The sequence below is a fragment of the Orcinus orca genome, chromosome 16, assembly GCF_937001465.1.
Source record: "Orcinus orca chromosome 16, mOrcOrc1.1, whole genome shotgun sequence".
NCBI classification, from domain to species: domain Eukaryota; kingdom Metazoa; phylum Chordata; class Mammalia; order Artiodactyla; family Delphinidae; genus Orcinus; species Orcinus orca.
The window spans coordinates 30,480,797-30,496,284 of NC_064574.1; the positions used below are offsets into that span (position 1 = coordinate 30,480,797).

At 51.4% G+C, this 15,488-nt stretch overlaps 1 protein-coding gene across 1 annotated transcript; it reads right to left on the reverse strand.

Annotated features, from left to right (window-relative positions):
• Positions 1 to 3,534: 3,534 nt before the first annotated feature.
• DDRGK1 (DDRGK domain containing 1) lies at positions 3,535 to 14,799 on the reverse strand. The gene is made up of 9 exons (XM_004285309.4): positions 14,273 to 14,799; positions 12,851 to 13,057; positions 11,533 to 11,645; positions 11,203 to 11,304; positions 7,958 to 8,080; positions 7,588 to 7,626; positions 4,911 to 4,967; positions 4,333 to 4,381; positions 3,535 to 4,002 (listed from the first exon to the last, which is right to left on the reverse strand). Exons 1-9 carry the CDS (start codon positions 14,460 to 14,462, stop codon positions 3,836 to 3,838), a joined length of 1,047 nt encoding a protein of 348 aa, XP_004285357.3. The 5' UTR covers positions 14,463 to 14,799; the 3' UTR covers positions 3,535 to 3,835.
• Between the last annotated feature and the right edge of the window lie 689 nt (positions 14,800 to 15,488).

The window sequence follows — 15,488 nt, forward strand, 5'->3', positions numbered from 1 at the left end:
ACAGGGAGTTCCCTGGTGGTCTAGTGGTTGGGATTCTGCGCTTTCACTGCCATGGCCCGGGTTCGGTCCCTGGTTGGGGAACTGAGACCCCGCAGGCTGCTCGGGGCAGCCAAAAAAAAAGAATAGAGAAACAAATATCAACATGCATCAAACCATGATAAGCAAAGGATTACTGTGAAACTTTAGCCTGTTCATTATCTCTATATATGCACACACACATGATGTAAAACGGATTTCTTAGTAAGAGATACTGTCAAAAAATTTTGAAAAACACAGCATTGGTAGAATAGTTGTCTCTAGTCTTGGGGCCAGGGCTTAGGACTGGAGGTGTCTGGGGCATGCACTTGTGAAGGCTTGCTGCAGTGCCCTCCAACAGTACAACGGGGGCGTGGAGGGAGGAGGTGATAGAGTAATAAAGATTTGTGGGATATGAAGATTGCGAAGAAGGCTTAAGAAATGAGTTAGTGATTTAAAACACTAATTAAACATCCCCCCGACACTTCACTAAATACAGCCCAAATCTCTGGGCTCAGTATTTACCACCCTTCCCAGCTGGGTCCCAAGCTCCCTTTCCACCCTGTCTCACCTTTGCCCCCACCTTTTCCTTTCCTCCACCCAACACTCCATGCCCTTCAGTGAAGCACAAACCTTCACATTCTGCACACCTGGCTTCTCCTCAGCCCAAAAGGCCTCACCTTGTAATTACAGGCCGTGCACCTGTTGGCTGAATGATGGGTGGTATCCCTGCTACATTAATAGCATTGCCCTGCCCCCAATTGTGGATGGGGACATGTTTTGTTTACTGTGATTCCCTGGGGTGCTTAGCATCCTGCCTCATACTTAGTATTTAATAATTTTCCAACTCTTGACCAATTTTGTAAACAACCATTTTGATAAGACAAGTTTATTATATGGCTCTCCAACCTCTGCTTGTCAATATACCTTGAAGGTGCCTTAAAAAGAAAAGTTGTAGGACTTCCTGGCAGTCCAGCGGTTAAGAATCTGTGCTTCCACTGCAGGGGTACACGGGTTCAATCCGTGGTCGGGGAACTAAGATCCTGCATGCTGTGCGGTGCGGCCAAAAAAAAAAAAAAAAAGTAGTGATAGAACCTAACTGAACCACACTGGACTCTATTGGGAGCAAAGTGCTTTCAAAATAGACCTGTTGGGCTGGGCTGTGAGGATAAGGCACCTAGAACTAGCACAACAAGCACTGTGTAATTTAGGGGTTACAAAAATCAAAACTTATCTGATTGGTTGAAGCATCAGTCTAGAGTTCCTGATGGAAGGGGGAAATCTGTGAAAGAGGAGCCACACAACAGGTTGAGGACTCAGATAGGTCCCTGGTTCTGAATCACCATCCTTCAGTCATTTATATTCTCAGCCACCTGAAATAACCACCCTGGTGCTCCAGGATAAGTAAAAACTGTACCCTCAGGAAAAAATAAAAATAAAAATGGAGTTAGTGAATAAGCAAATGGAAATCCATGGTATTTAAATGTTTATAATCAGTTTTAGCATTACATGTACAGATCAGGAATGTAATCGCTATGATACCATGTGTGTCTGGTCAACTTTTTAAGGTATAAAAGTATTTAAAATAATTTCATATACAGCTGACCCTTGAGCAACATGGGTTTGAACTGCTTGGATCCACTTACATGCAGATTTTTTTCAGCAGTAAATACTACAGTACAGCACAATCTGTGGTTGGTTGAATCCGCAGGTGCAGAATCACAGATAGGGAGGAACTTCCGTATAGAGAGCCAGCCATAACTTATATGCAGATGTTTGCCTGTGCAGAGGGCCAGCGCTGCCAACCCACTGTGTTGTTCAAGGGTCAACTGTACTAATTTGGGGAGTTTAAATGCTTAGAAATATTTAAGTAATAATTAATGCTTAAACACTTGAAAATTTGTCTAAGTGGTTAAACCTGAAAGTTTTCATTTATTAGTTGTTAAAACAGTTTGTACATATTTAGAAAAATGTTAATTGCTTACTATCTGAAGAACTATTCATTTGATACTTTTATTAGACTAGTAGATTGATTACTAAATAATGCACAAAGGGTTATAGGTTTTCCCCCTCTACACTAAGCCCCTGGGACTTAGAAGCCTTCTAAGTCCTGGACTGCCAGGAAGTCCTCATATCCCAGAGTCTTAGAAGCCTTCTGGGATATGAGGAAGGGTTGTGCCCTTTTCTTACTCCAGGCCTGTGGGCAGTGTCCTGAAGGTAGAATGTGGCGGCTTGGGCCGCCATAGTCATCTTGCTACGTGGATGGCAGTGGCTGAGGATGGTTGAGGGAAAGGATGGAAGAGACCTGGAGCTACTGTCTTGCTCTTCCAGAGAAGCTCCTTCCACTGGGGATTTTAATTACTTGCAACTTTACAGCCTGCCTTTCCACCCCACCCTCACTTCCTTCACTGGCTCTCAACCTCGGCTACACATTGTAATCTCTTACTTATGTTCCCTGGACCCCAACCCGAGATTCTGATTGAACTGGTCCAGGGTGCAGCCTGGCACGAGACTGCGGTAAACTCCCCACGTGATTCTAACGAGCAACCAGGGCTGAGAACCACTGCTCTAACTGTAAGCTCTTCTTTTCTCTTTGGAATTTTATCTTTCTATCTCTTACTGTGGTTATCTATGTCTATTTCTTCCTTCTTACTAGACTGTGGGCTCCCAAATGGCCTTCCAAACAATGCATGTGGCCCTTCCCAGCTCCAGGTGACTTCAAGTGTCTATCACTGATAGAAGTAGCAGAGTTATGCCTTATTTGGAATTTAGGTTCTATAGTCTATGCTTATGGCATCAAATGAGTCAAAATCACCCTTGACAATCCCTCAGGAAGGCTCTGTTATCGGAGCCTGATGTCCTGTCTCCCCATCACCATCTACACAGACCGTTTCCTCCTAGACCAGAACAGAAAGCTGCCCTTCTCCACCAGGCACTAGAGGAAGTAGGTGGTTGTGTTTAGGGGCCATCTTGCATAAAAAATACACATTTAAACAGATGCCTCACCCTCAGCACAGCAGGAAGTTCATGCCATGAACAGCTCACAGGAACCAGAGTGCTGACCCTACAGGAGACACACATCTCCCATCTCAACCCACTCTTGAGCATATGGTCCTTACATCCACCAGTGGGTGGAATCACCCACACCATTCAAACTTTTTGTCAAGGATGTAGAGCTGAATTCACGTGAGGTACTATATGAAGCAATGTCCCTCCACTGCACATCTATCCAACTCACACGGGTCTTCCCCTTTCTTCTCCCTGTCCCACAAGCAGCTGGCCCAGCCTCTCTCCTCCCTGACCTCCCTTCCGTCCCTCTTAAGGCTGAAGTTCCCTAGGACTCTATCCTTGGCACTTCTCATTAACTCTTCTTCCTAAGGGCTCTCATGGTGAGAACTCCTTCCTCAGTTCAGGGAGATGTGGCCCAAGAGGATTCCCACTTTGGCTCTGGTAAAGTAGGGGAGGAGGAGTAAGACCTCATCCAGGCCTTGGGGGCTGGGCTTGCAGGACACAAAGGAACAGGGTAAACGCTTTTTATTGAATGAATGGAGGAATGCATGCTTGATAAGAACAGAACTTGTATCTGCCTCCAAAGGACCCCACCCCCACTCCCAAGATATATTCTGAGGCTGAGATTTTCACCTGCTCACCTAGCACCCCTTCTGCCACACCAAGCCACACCAAGCTCACCAGTGCTCATAGACCTTTAATCTATAACTGCCTGGCCACACTCCATCACTGCCCCAGGATGGAAGGGAGGGATAAAGATGTATAGCCAGCTAGACCATGCCAGCTCTGAGTCCAAGAGGGAAGGGCTAGGTCAGGCTGGGACCTGGGCAGGGGGCTCCCGGCCCCAGGCGATGAGGGAGTTGCTGGCCTGGGCAAGCTCGGTGATGGATACCCGGCCCCGCTGTCGGATGAAGTTAGCCATGGCAGCCAGTTCCTCCGGGGTTATGTAGATGAACTTGCCCCGGTCGTCAATCACACCTGTGGGGACATGCAGGTTGTGGGGCTGAGCCCTCCCCACCTGACCTGAGGATGCCCACCCACCCACCCCTCCTGCCTGTCTACTTGGCCTTTCCTGGCTGTATCCAATCTTGACTAGGTGAGTCAAATCAGGCTTCCTTGCCTGTCCTCGTCACTCAAAGCCATCCCCAGGCCTTAGCATGTCCTCCTTGTAACTGCATCCCCCTCCTCAGTACACTGCTCCCCCAACCCGGGGTGGTCATCCTACCTCTGCAATAAGTCCCTGCAGCCCCACATGGCTAGATACTCCCCAAGGCCAGGGCCCGTAATGACTGATTCTTATCCTCTCACCTGTAAGAGTTCCCTCAGTCAGCAGGTCCTGGATGCGGTTTATGGTGTCCTATGAGGAGAACAGTTCTCAGAGCAGAGATGGGTGCTGCCATCCCCAGAAAAGGCACTCGCAACCTCCCTCCCACCACAGCCAAATCTCCTCCTCTCCTTCTCATGGCCACCCTGCAATGTGACTCCATGTTTCTCCTTTGGAGGGACCCAGAGAGAAAGGGCTCTGGTCCTGGGACCCTGCAGGACCCCTGAGAGAGTCTCTCTTCCAACCAGGGGAGAACCGTTGGTGACATTTGGCCGAGAAGGCTGGTATAGACTGTTGTAAGACAGCTGTCAAGGTAACTGGATTTGGGCTGTTAAGAGTGATGGGGTTTAGACATTTTTCTTTTTTCTCCCTGCCTGTTTTCCAACTAGTTAGAAAGGCAGGATTCCCGGGGTGCCAAGAGATTCCTACACGCTACTCATTCTTGGTTGCGGGCAGGGTGGAAGGGGCATCAAGACTTTCCATCTTTAGGGCAGGCCCTCTCTTACAGCCACACAGACCCCATGGCCATACTCCATGTAACAGGCCACCTTGTAGGGCTTACCTGAGTCCGCAGGCCCACCTGGGAAGCCAGGTCTTCCAAGAGCACGACCTTGGACTGCTACAAACAAAAGGAGGAAAGGGAGTGAGGCTAAGCTTGGGCAAATCCTTCTCAGCACTGGAACCCTCTGAAGTTGGCATTCTGATCCGATCTGCTCTGGGTGGCTGGATAAGCACTGTGCAGATTCCTATGGGAGAGCCTTGCTCCCTTCACACACTACTCACGCACTCTCCCAACTACCCATATGGAGAGACACACACATTCATAACCTCTCTCATTCCCTTGCTTGTGCGCAGAGATCTGCCCCAAACTACCACCTGCCCCACAGGCTCCTGGACTGAAGACAACCCTGAGAAAGACTCACAAGTGGAGAACCAAGCACAGCTGCCACCTTCTCCTCTGCAATCAGACGTATCTTTCTAACATCTTGGGCAGGTTGGAAGGGGAAGCACCATAGAGATGAAGGGGGGGGTGACAGTCACCAAAAGCTATTTAAAAAAACTTTTTCTAGAACTTGTATTTGCTGAGAACCTGCCAGGACAAGGTACTGAGAAGGTGCTGGGGAAGCAATGTTGAAAAAGACATAGCTCACAGCCCCGCCAGGAGGAATGTAAGAACGTGGAGAAGAACAGAGCAGATAAAAGGCCCCAATAAGCCAGGGCCTCGGTAGAAGCTCATTCTTGCCTCGCCTTTGCTCAATGCTCCCTGGCCTGGAGAGTACCACAACCCTGACACACCCATACTTCTTTTTACCCATCCTCTTCACACCGTATGAGCCCCCCCTTAACATAACTGTTGATAACACTGCTCAGTGCTTTCCACACACAGCCATGTGCCACGTGCCTCCCTCACATCCTCAGGAGAAAGGTTAGTTCCCAGGGATGCAGCTGAGGGTCCACTGCTGGATCCTACGCATGCACCTGCCCCTACGCATGCACCTGCCCCCTCCTCCCCCGCAAACAGACAGCATATGACTTGAGAGAAGGCGGTCTTTTGCGTTTCTGTGAATCTTCCATAGCAAATGAGCTGGGGTAGGAGTGACACGGTGATACCGCCCCAGCTGCAGATGGCATGTGACTGTTTGAAATGCCAAACCGAATATGTAAGCAGGGAGGCAAGTGAGTGGCAGTTGCGCCAGAGTGTGGGCAAGCACAAGGTGACCTGGCCAGCCGGCCTCTACCTACAAAGCAGGGAGTGGGTGCTGGGCTCCGAGCGACAGCTCAGAGTGAGAATATGGAGTCCCCCAGGTGGTCCCTGAAAACCTGGCCTGAGGGGCTGCTGGGGCCAAAAGTATGTTTGGAAAAACAAACCAACCAACCCAGCCTCAATCAGAAAGAAGAGTGGAGTAACAAGAGCAAGCTATGCCTGTGCACATAACTGCTGCTCACAGAAATGTCCCTCCAGTTCTGAAACCCTAAGACGAAAGAGCCCATCCCCTTGGAGCCAAGAGGAAGGTGGGCAGGCTGAATTTTGGAAGTTCTCCCTCTCCCTGCAGACAGCAGCTCTGGGAGAATCAGCTAGCACAGGCTGGAGAGACTTCTAAACTCCAAAACAGTTTGGAGAACCCCCAGAAAATGGCCCCTCCAGAGAGGTGCTGAGAGCAAGGGCTGGCACTGCCCTGGGTACCTTTTCTCAGGCCTCTGCCTTGGAGAGGGGGACCTGAAGCTGATGAAGGAGGGCTTCCTGGAGGAGAGACTCAGGACTACATTGCTGCCCACTGGGTAGGTGGGGACAGTGAGCTCCAAACAGCAGCAGGAAAGTGTGAGATACCCTTCCCAGGGTTGCAGCCCTCAATCAAGTGTGCCAGGGTGGAGAATGGGCTCCATCAGAGGGGAATGGCGGCAGTCTGAGGGAGCCTTCTCCCTCTCAGGAGCCCTGGCCCCCAGCTGTGAGCCTAGCCCCTCGCCAGCTGGGAGGTGTCTAAACCCTGCTCTCTTCTGGGAGAGGTGGGGGAGGGTTAGCAAGCCCCCGGCTCCTTGGTGCCCCTGGTTACCACTCCCACCACCACCTCCGCTCCCTCTGCATTCCTTCCCTCAGCCGCCTCTGCACCCCTGAGCTGCACTTGAAAACCTCTCCCCTCATCGCATCCTTTGTGGGAGAGGAGAAGTTGCTTAGCAGCAAAGCAGAGCAGGACGTGCTTATGCAACGCAACCCGGAGCAGTATCCGGGAGGCCTGCGCTACAGCTGTAGACAGAAGGGGGCACACCTGCTGCCCTGTCCCAGGTTCCAAAGGAAACATCATCCTATATCCCCTGGAAGACCCAAGTTACTGGTTGGGAACACATGGCAGGGGATGCTTGTTTCACCTCAGTAGAGCCTCAGTATGACAGAACTGGCAGAAAACACGCATGAAGAAACTTGAAAACACAGTGACTCACTGAGCATGGGGTCTAAAGAGCAGGGAAACTGTCAAACCCTAAGCGTGAGGAAGTGATCATAGACTCGCACCTCCCACACAGACCAGGTCCTTCTCCACCTTTGGGGTCAGAGGAGAAGGGACTCTCCTGGCCAGGAGCCCAGAAGCTCAGCCTCTTTTTCCACCTGCCCACTCCTGCATGAGCTTGAGTGAAACGCCTGCAGCCCCCGCTCAGGCCTACTCCCTCCAGGCCCTGAAGATGCATCCAACATGCACACAAGAAGCAGGCAGCTGACACCCAGGTTCTGCTCTGTGGCTTCTTACCTTAATGTAGTTGATGAACTCGGCCAGGAAGCTGTGGGACTAGAGGAGCAGAGAAATCAAGGTGAGTATCCCCCTGGCAGGGGCCACAGGGTCTATGCCTACACACCTGCCCATCTGAGTGCCACCTGCCTGCCGTGCCTGTGTGCCTGTCCAACCACCTGCGTAAGCAGTAGAGCCTCCTGTGGTGTGGGGATCGAGGTGCCACTTCTCCCAAAGACAAGGTCTCAGCCGCTAGAGCCTGCTGATCCTGATGCCCACCCGCCTCTCACTGTCTGACTGGGGAGGCAGGAGGGGAGCAGCGGGGTGTCTGGGACGGGGTGGCTCATCTTTTTGGGCACAGGGAGGGGTTTCCTAGGGGCGGTGGGCCCACCTGCTCCTCAGTCATGGTCTCGCCCACACCCTCTTCCTCCACCACGAAGGCCTCCTTCAGTTTCAGATACTCTTCATGCTCCCGCTGGGCCTGCTCCTCCCGGGCTTTCCTCTCCTCCTCCTCCTGTGGACACAGAAGAGGCAAGAGTCAGATATTTTGGGGTGAGTGCCCACCCTATCCTGTTCTGGTCTCTGCTGCCCCCACAGGGCAGCAGAGCATCCAGACCAGCCCTTTCTCAGGGACAGAGCTCCTTTAAGACCTTGATCCCTCTGGCCCCTAAGCTGAACAGCAGGATCCCTCTTCTCAATCAGTTCCATCACCTCCCAGATGAATGCTGCTCAGCTCCCCTTTCCCTGAAAATCCTGCCATGAACTCCCCCATAATATCCTCCAGTCACCTCCCCTCCCACTTCCTGTCCTGTCACGTCCAAACTTCGTGAACAAACACCCAGTTTCCCTTTCCCACCAATCAGCCATCCCTCCAGCCCACTCCAATCTGGCTTCTGCATACTCAGCTCTACCAAAACAAGTCCTGCTATGGTCTCACCCATGTCCTCCAACCACAAAAGCCAAAGGACAACCATCAGGCCTCATACCCCTGTCTTCTCAGTGGTCTGGGGCAGAGCCAACCATCCTTTCTTCCCTCCTTTGGCATCCAGACCCTACCCTCTCCTGGATTTCCTCCTGTTCCTTGGACCATTCTTCCCGCCTCCTCCATCACTCAGCCCTGTCCCTTCTTTCTCCTTCACTCTCTGGGCCACCTCACCATGCCCACAGCATCAACAATATGTCCTTGCCAGTGGCTGCCACAGTTGTATCCCCACCCAAATCTCTCCTTGCAAACGCACGACTGCCCAAGTGGCACACCCACTGGGCTGTCTCACAGGCACCTCAAATTGATTATGTCCCAGAAAGACCCTGTGATCTACTCCCCACACATCTGGTACTCCTCCTGGGCCCCTGGCTCAGTGAATCACACAACCATCTGGCCAGATGCCCTGGTCAGAAATGAGGCCCATCTACCACTTCTTTCTTTAACTTCTGGAAAACTTGATCCACCCATGTCATTCTATCACCAGCACAACCTACTGCAACAGTCTCGCCCCAAATCAACCCATTTTCCAGAATTCTCAGAACGATCTATTTTAAACATGAAGCTAAAGCTGGGACACGGAATATACAAGATGAGCCTGGAGCATTTTGCAGTGTCAAGAGTAAGAAACTACTTTAAAAAAACTAAACAATAAGGGTATGTCAAAGGTACACAGGAGCCAACTAAAAGAGCTCCCAGTGGCCAAAGCTGGAACAATCTAAGCAAAAAAGTAAATAAGATAGCACTGGATGGGACTTCCCTGGTGGCCCAGTGGTTAGGACTTCGCACTTTCACTGCTGAGGGCCCAGGTTCAATCCCTGGTTGGGGCACTAAGATCCCACAAGCCACGTGGCGTGGTGGGGAAAAAAAAACCTGATAGCATTTGGATTATAATACAAAGTTCAAATAAATATCCATAAGTCCATGTGGATACAAATAAACAATTGGGGACGTCCCTGGTGGCATAGTGGTTAAGAATCCGCCTGCCAATGCAGGGGACATGGGTTCGAGCCCTGGTCCAGGAAGATGCCACATGCCGTGGAGCAACTAAGCCCACGCGCCACAACTACTGAGCCTGTGTTCTACAGCCCACAAGCCACAACTACTGAGCCCATGTGCCGCAACTACTGAAGCCTGTGCGCTCTAGGGCCTGTGCTCCACAACAAGAGAAGCCACCGCAATGAGAAGCCTGTGCACTGCAATGAACACCCAATGCAGCCAAAAAATAAATTAATTAAAAAAGGAAAAAAAATTTTTAAATTGCTTTAAAAAAATAAAACAATTGAATAAATAAAGAAAAAAAGATAAATCTGTACAAAAGAATTCCAAATACTTTATGTAAATACTCTCCTCTTAAGAAGGTGGAGCATAGCTCCCTACCCCTTAAGTGTGGGCTGTGCAGTGACTTGTTTCCAAAGAAGCATGGGAAATGGAGAAATCTGGCAAATATAACCTTAGCCAGGTGATCAAGGTTAACATACTAGTGATAAGTCAAGTTGATAACATGTACCCTTGCTATGTTGTGGTGAGGATGACACTTCACCTCCGGTCTTCCTCCCAGAAATCTATAACCCCCAGTCTAACCGTGACAATAACATAAGCCAAACGCAAATAGAGAGACATTTTACAAAGTACTTGCCCAACAGGTCACAAGACTGTCAAGATCATCAAAAGCAAAGAAAGTCTGAGAAACTGTCACAAGCCAGAGGAACCTAAGGAGATATGACAACTAAGTGTAATGTGGTATCCTGGATGGAACCCTGGGAAAGAAAAAGGATATTTGGGAAAAGCTAATGAAATCCCAATAATGTGTCAAATTCACTTAATAATAATGTATTAATATTAGTTGTGAGAAATATACCACAGTAAGGCATGATGTTAATAATAAGGGAATCTGGGGTGCAGGGGAGAAGAGTCCCAGAATATTTAAGGTGCATTATTAAGTTCAATATTCAGAAAGGTAAAAAACTCTCAACTAATGCCTCCCCTCTGCTGTGTTCCAGCCCATCCACTATAGCACCCATAGCCAGGCTTCCTGCCATCCAGTGTCCCTGGACAATAGGGCCAGTAGAGGCCAAAGGCACCACACTATGGGGTCTTCCCAGCTGGGCAGCCCTGGCTTTCACCCTATATACCCCACATCTTTGTGATGTTGCCTTTCTTCAGCACCTGATTCTCAGAAGGAAGGAAGCACCTGGCAAACAAAGGTTGATTCACCACCCTTACTGCAGTGGCCTCCATTCCCTGAGCATCTTCTCTATGCCAGGCCCAAAACAGAACCTGGTACAGATACAATCCACCATCTCTTACAATGCCCTTTAACAGCCTCAAGACCCTTAGGATCCAGAACCCCCCCTCTGCCACCTTACCTCTCTGACCCCTTTCCTTCTTCCTTACCCTGCTTTAGCCACTCTGCCTCAATGTTCTTCAAATGCTTCAGGTGTGTCCAATAAATCACATGCACAAATTTCAGTCTCAGGCTCACTTTTCAGCAGCAGCTTTACAGAGGCTGTGCCTAGAGCTCAGGGACCAAATAAACCAGGGCCTGCACCTGGCTCAAGGCCCCTCTTCTAGGCTGGAGGTGTTGGGAAGCGGCATGGGTATCATGGCTGCCTGGGCAGCTGTCAGAAGTCAGCATCAGGGGCCTGGCTCACCTTCTGTTCCTCCTCCAAGCGAAGCCGCTCCTCCTCCTTTTTCCACTCTGCCTCACGCTGCGACTCAAGGCGTTTCCTCTCCTCACGCTCAGCCTCCTCTGCCTGGAGAAAGGCCTTCATGGGGGGCACATCTCCACCCCCAGCTAGAGTTTGCCCACCTCCCAAACAGGCCAGGCCAGGCAAGGCCTGGCCACAGACCAACGTTGCAGGAGACAGAGACAGGCAAGCATCAAATACCAGCCCAGCATGCAAAGAGCCTCGAGGGGAGGGTCTGCCATTTAGAAGACTCTTTCCCACTTCTCAGAGCTGCACCCCATCCCTCCTGCTTGCCTCACGCTGAGCTTTTCGTGCTTGTTTCTCCTCCAGCTTCCGCAGTTTCTTAGCTCCAATTTTCCCTAACAGGTGAGTTTCCACTGGCTTCTCGATGTCTTCTTCCTCTTGGGCTGAGTATGGTCAGAGAAAGACACTTCAGGTCCTGGCCATGGAGGACTGATGATGATGGATCCACCCTACCCCTTGTACCTCTCCTTATGGGGGGTCTCCTTCCACTCACTTGCAAATACCACTAGCCCAGCTCTGCCCTCTAGAGGCCCCTGCCACGCAGATATTCATCTGGGGGGGTGTGTGTTAGGTGTGGGGGAGGAGGGAGGGAACCATGGGGCAAGAAAACAGATGATAACTTAAGATCTGCATAGCCATAAAGAAAGCACTCTAACCCAAGGGTTAAGCCCTCAGGAAATGAGTGTACCCACACAAGGAGAGTGCTGGAATAGAAGGAGTGGGCTGGGCTTCCCTGGTGGTGCAGTGGTTGAGAGTCCGCCTGCCGATGCAGGGGACACGGGTTCGTGCCCCGGTCCGAGAAGATCCCACATGCCCCGGAGCGGCTGGGCCCGTGAGCCATGGCCGCTGAGCCTGCGCGTCCGGAGCCTGTGCTCCGCAACAGGAGAGGCCACAACAGTGAGAGGCCCACGTACCGCAAAAAAATAATAATAATAAAAAAAGGAGTGGACTGAAGAACTCTCTAGGTCAATCTAAAGACTCCTGCCCTTGGACTTCCCTGGTGGTGCAGTGGTTAAGAATCCGTCTGCCAGTGCAGGGAACACAGGTTAGATCCCTGGTCTGGGAAGATCCCACACATCCGGAGCAACTACACCCGTGTGCCACAACTACTGAGCCTGCACTCTAGAGCCCATGAGTCACAACTACTGAGCCCACGTGCCGCCACTACTGAAGCCCATGTGCCTAGAGCCCTTGTTCTGCAACAAGAGAAGCCACCACAATGAGCCCGAGCACCGCAACGAAGAGTAGCCCCCGCTCGCCGCAACTACAGAAAGCCCGCACGCAGCAATGAAGACCCAGTGCAGACAAAAATAAATAAATAAATAAAAGAAGACTCCTGCCCTCCTGTTTGGGCACTGAGAGCCAAAATGAAGGAAGAGGGGGTTAGCTCAATGGAATAGGGATCAGGATCCAGAGCTGCTAGTCCCCGGAAGCAAAGGCTGGATCCTAAGTCTCCCCTAACTGTATCCTATGGCTCCCAGATATCCCTCCCACACTATGGCTTCACACCCCACTCTTCTGCCCAGCTTTGAGGGTCCTCTCACCCTCTAACCCAGGCCCTTTCTCCACCAGGCTGGGCCCCTCTCACCTGGGATGACGGCCTCCCCCTCATTCTCAGCTACTTCTGCCCAGGCCACCCGCTGGGCTCGACGCTGGGCCTGCAGGCGGCTGCCCAGGTCCCTGCGGCGCCGGGGCCTGCCCCCAGTTCTCTGCTCCTCGGGCTCCAGGGGCTGAGGCTGGGCCACTCGGCCTGCTACTACTGCCTCCTCCTCATTGTGCAAAGGCTCTTGGACAGCTGTAGGGAAGAGAAGAACCATGATTCTGTCTGGCAGCCCAAACCACCTCATGGCAGGGGGAACAGCGTCCTGGAAGCCTCACCCTCCTCTGCTCAACCTCCTCCAGGCTCCCGCTGCCCACAGCACAAAGTCCCAATTTCTCAGCCTGACTGTGGAGGCCTTCATAACCTAAACCCAGACCTTGGTCCTATGCAGCAAGATCACCCCATCCCTCCCACCTGTGCTGCTTCTCTCTTTCCTCCCAAGGACCCACTTTTCCAGGTGACCTGTCAGGAAACTACCACCCTGCAAGATGGAGCTGAAGCTGTACCTCCTCTAGGAAGCCCACCTTGACCTCTCCAGACCTCATCTGAATGCCCACGGCAGGACTGCATTTATCTGTTGCCTAACACCACCTGCCATGGTTTTATCTGGCACCCCAATCAGAGAGCACACCCGAGGGCTGGGTCTCTCCTCTCAGGAAGATTTGTTGGCTATTTGCCTTACCTCAGCTTCTCTGTGCCCGCCCCCGCCCCCACAGATGCTCTTAAGTAGCTTGTGGGTCCAAGGAGGGGAAGAGACATATACACAAACCCATATCCTGATAAGAAATCATGGGGAGGGGGGCAGGATGGAGGATGACAGGTGTATCTGTTCTGTGCCCTGGAGGATGACATGGACTTCCGGGCGGGGTGCAAAACAAGGAGGAAGGTGCATGGCCACATGGGTTTTCTCCTTGAGAGTGAAGGAGAGCTTCCTGGAGCCACCTCATGCTCTGTTCAGCTCGTGGGTAGGTAGAAAACTTAGGTTCCCCCTCCTGTCAGCTGCTCTGGAGCCAGCCTGGGAGGGATGGGAAACCCCTGTGGATCCCCCAACTGGCGCAGAGAAGGGCTGCCCGGATGAGGGATGTGAGTGCCCGTCAGGGCCTGGCCCTTCTGCAGTGCCAAGGGGTGAGGGGAGAGATGAGGCAAGGCTTTCTTTGGGGGCCAGGAGAAAGGCGTAGGTACCCTGCTACTCTGTCCCCGAGCCGCAATCCTGCTCTGCGGCTCCCCGCTGATCCCCCTTCGCGCACGTATGCGCCTGCGCGCAGCCTGCCTGCCGCGAAAGGCGCGGCTATCTCGTCAGCCCAGCCAGGCAAGCCGGCGCATGCGCAGGAGTCGCGGCTCGACGGCCTACAGAGGCTCCGGAGTCAGAGAACGCGCGGCACCACCGGCCATGGCGTGGCGACATCTTACCTGCTACCACCCGGCTCCGGCTGCGAGTCAGGAAGAGGATAAGGCCGACAAGCAGAGCCGCCGCCACCAAGTACACCACCGGGGCCACCATGACAACGGCTTCCAGATGGAACCAGCCAGCGCGTCCAGCCTGAGGCCCGGGATCTCCCAGACCCCGCCTAACGCCCATGCGGCCCCTCCCGTTTCCCATTCTAGGCTCCGCCCACCACTGGGCCCCGCCCAGGCCGCACACTTAATTTAGAGGCCCTAATTTTTTTCTCAATATGCTGTACAGCAATGAATGAATGAATGAATTAGCTGTATAGCAAAGTGATTCAGCTATACATATATATCCTTTTTTTTTTTTGGCCTTGCTGCGCAACTTGCAGGATCTTAGTTCCCCAGCCAGGGATTGAACCTGTGTCCTTGGCAGTAAAAGCAGAGTCCTAACAACTGGGCTGCCAGGGAATTCCCTACTTTTTTTTTTTTAATATTCTTTTCCATTATGGTTTATCATAGGATACTGAATATAGTTCTCTGTGCTATAGGAACACAGAAGGTAGGAGCTTGTTTATCTATTCCATATATATCAATAATAGCTTACATCTGCTAACCCTAACCTCCCACTCCATCCCTCCCCCAACCCCTCCCCCTTGACAACCACAAGTCTGTTCTATATGTCTGTGAGTCTGTTTCTGTTTCATAGATAGGCTCACTTGTCATATATTAGATTCCACATATAAGAGATATATGGTATTTGGCTTTCTCTTTCTGACTTACTTCACTTAGTATGATAATCTCTAGTTGCATCCGTGTTGCTGCAAATGAGAGGCCCTAATTTTTAACTTTAAAATGAATTCTGGGGGAGTAAAAAAAGTTAAGTGGAAATTATTGCAAATGATTATGTGCAGCGTGACATTTATGTATGTTTTAAAAGCACTAAATAATACCACAGTGTTTATGGAAGCACACATATGCAGAAAAAGTAAAAAAGATGCTTGGGAATGATACATACCAACTTCAGAATAGCAGTTACCTTTGGGGAGGGAAGAAGTTGGATGGCATTAACAGCAGAGCTTTGCCTATATCTGTGACATCAGATCTCATTAAAAGTAGAGACCAGGGCGTCCCTGGTGGCGCAGTGGTTGAGAATCTGCCTGCCGATGCAGGGGACATGGGTTCGTGCCCCGGTCCGGGAGGATCCCACGTGCTGCGGAGCGGCTGGGCCCGTGAGCCA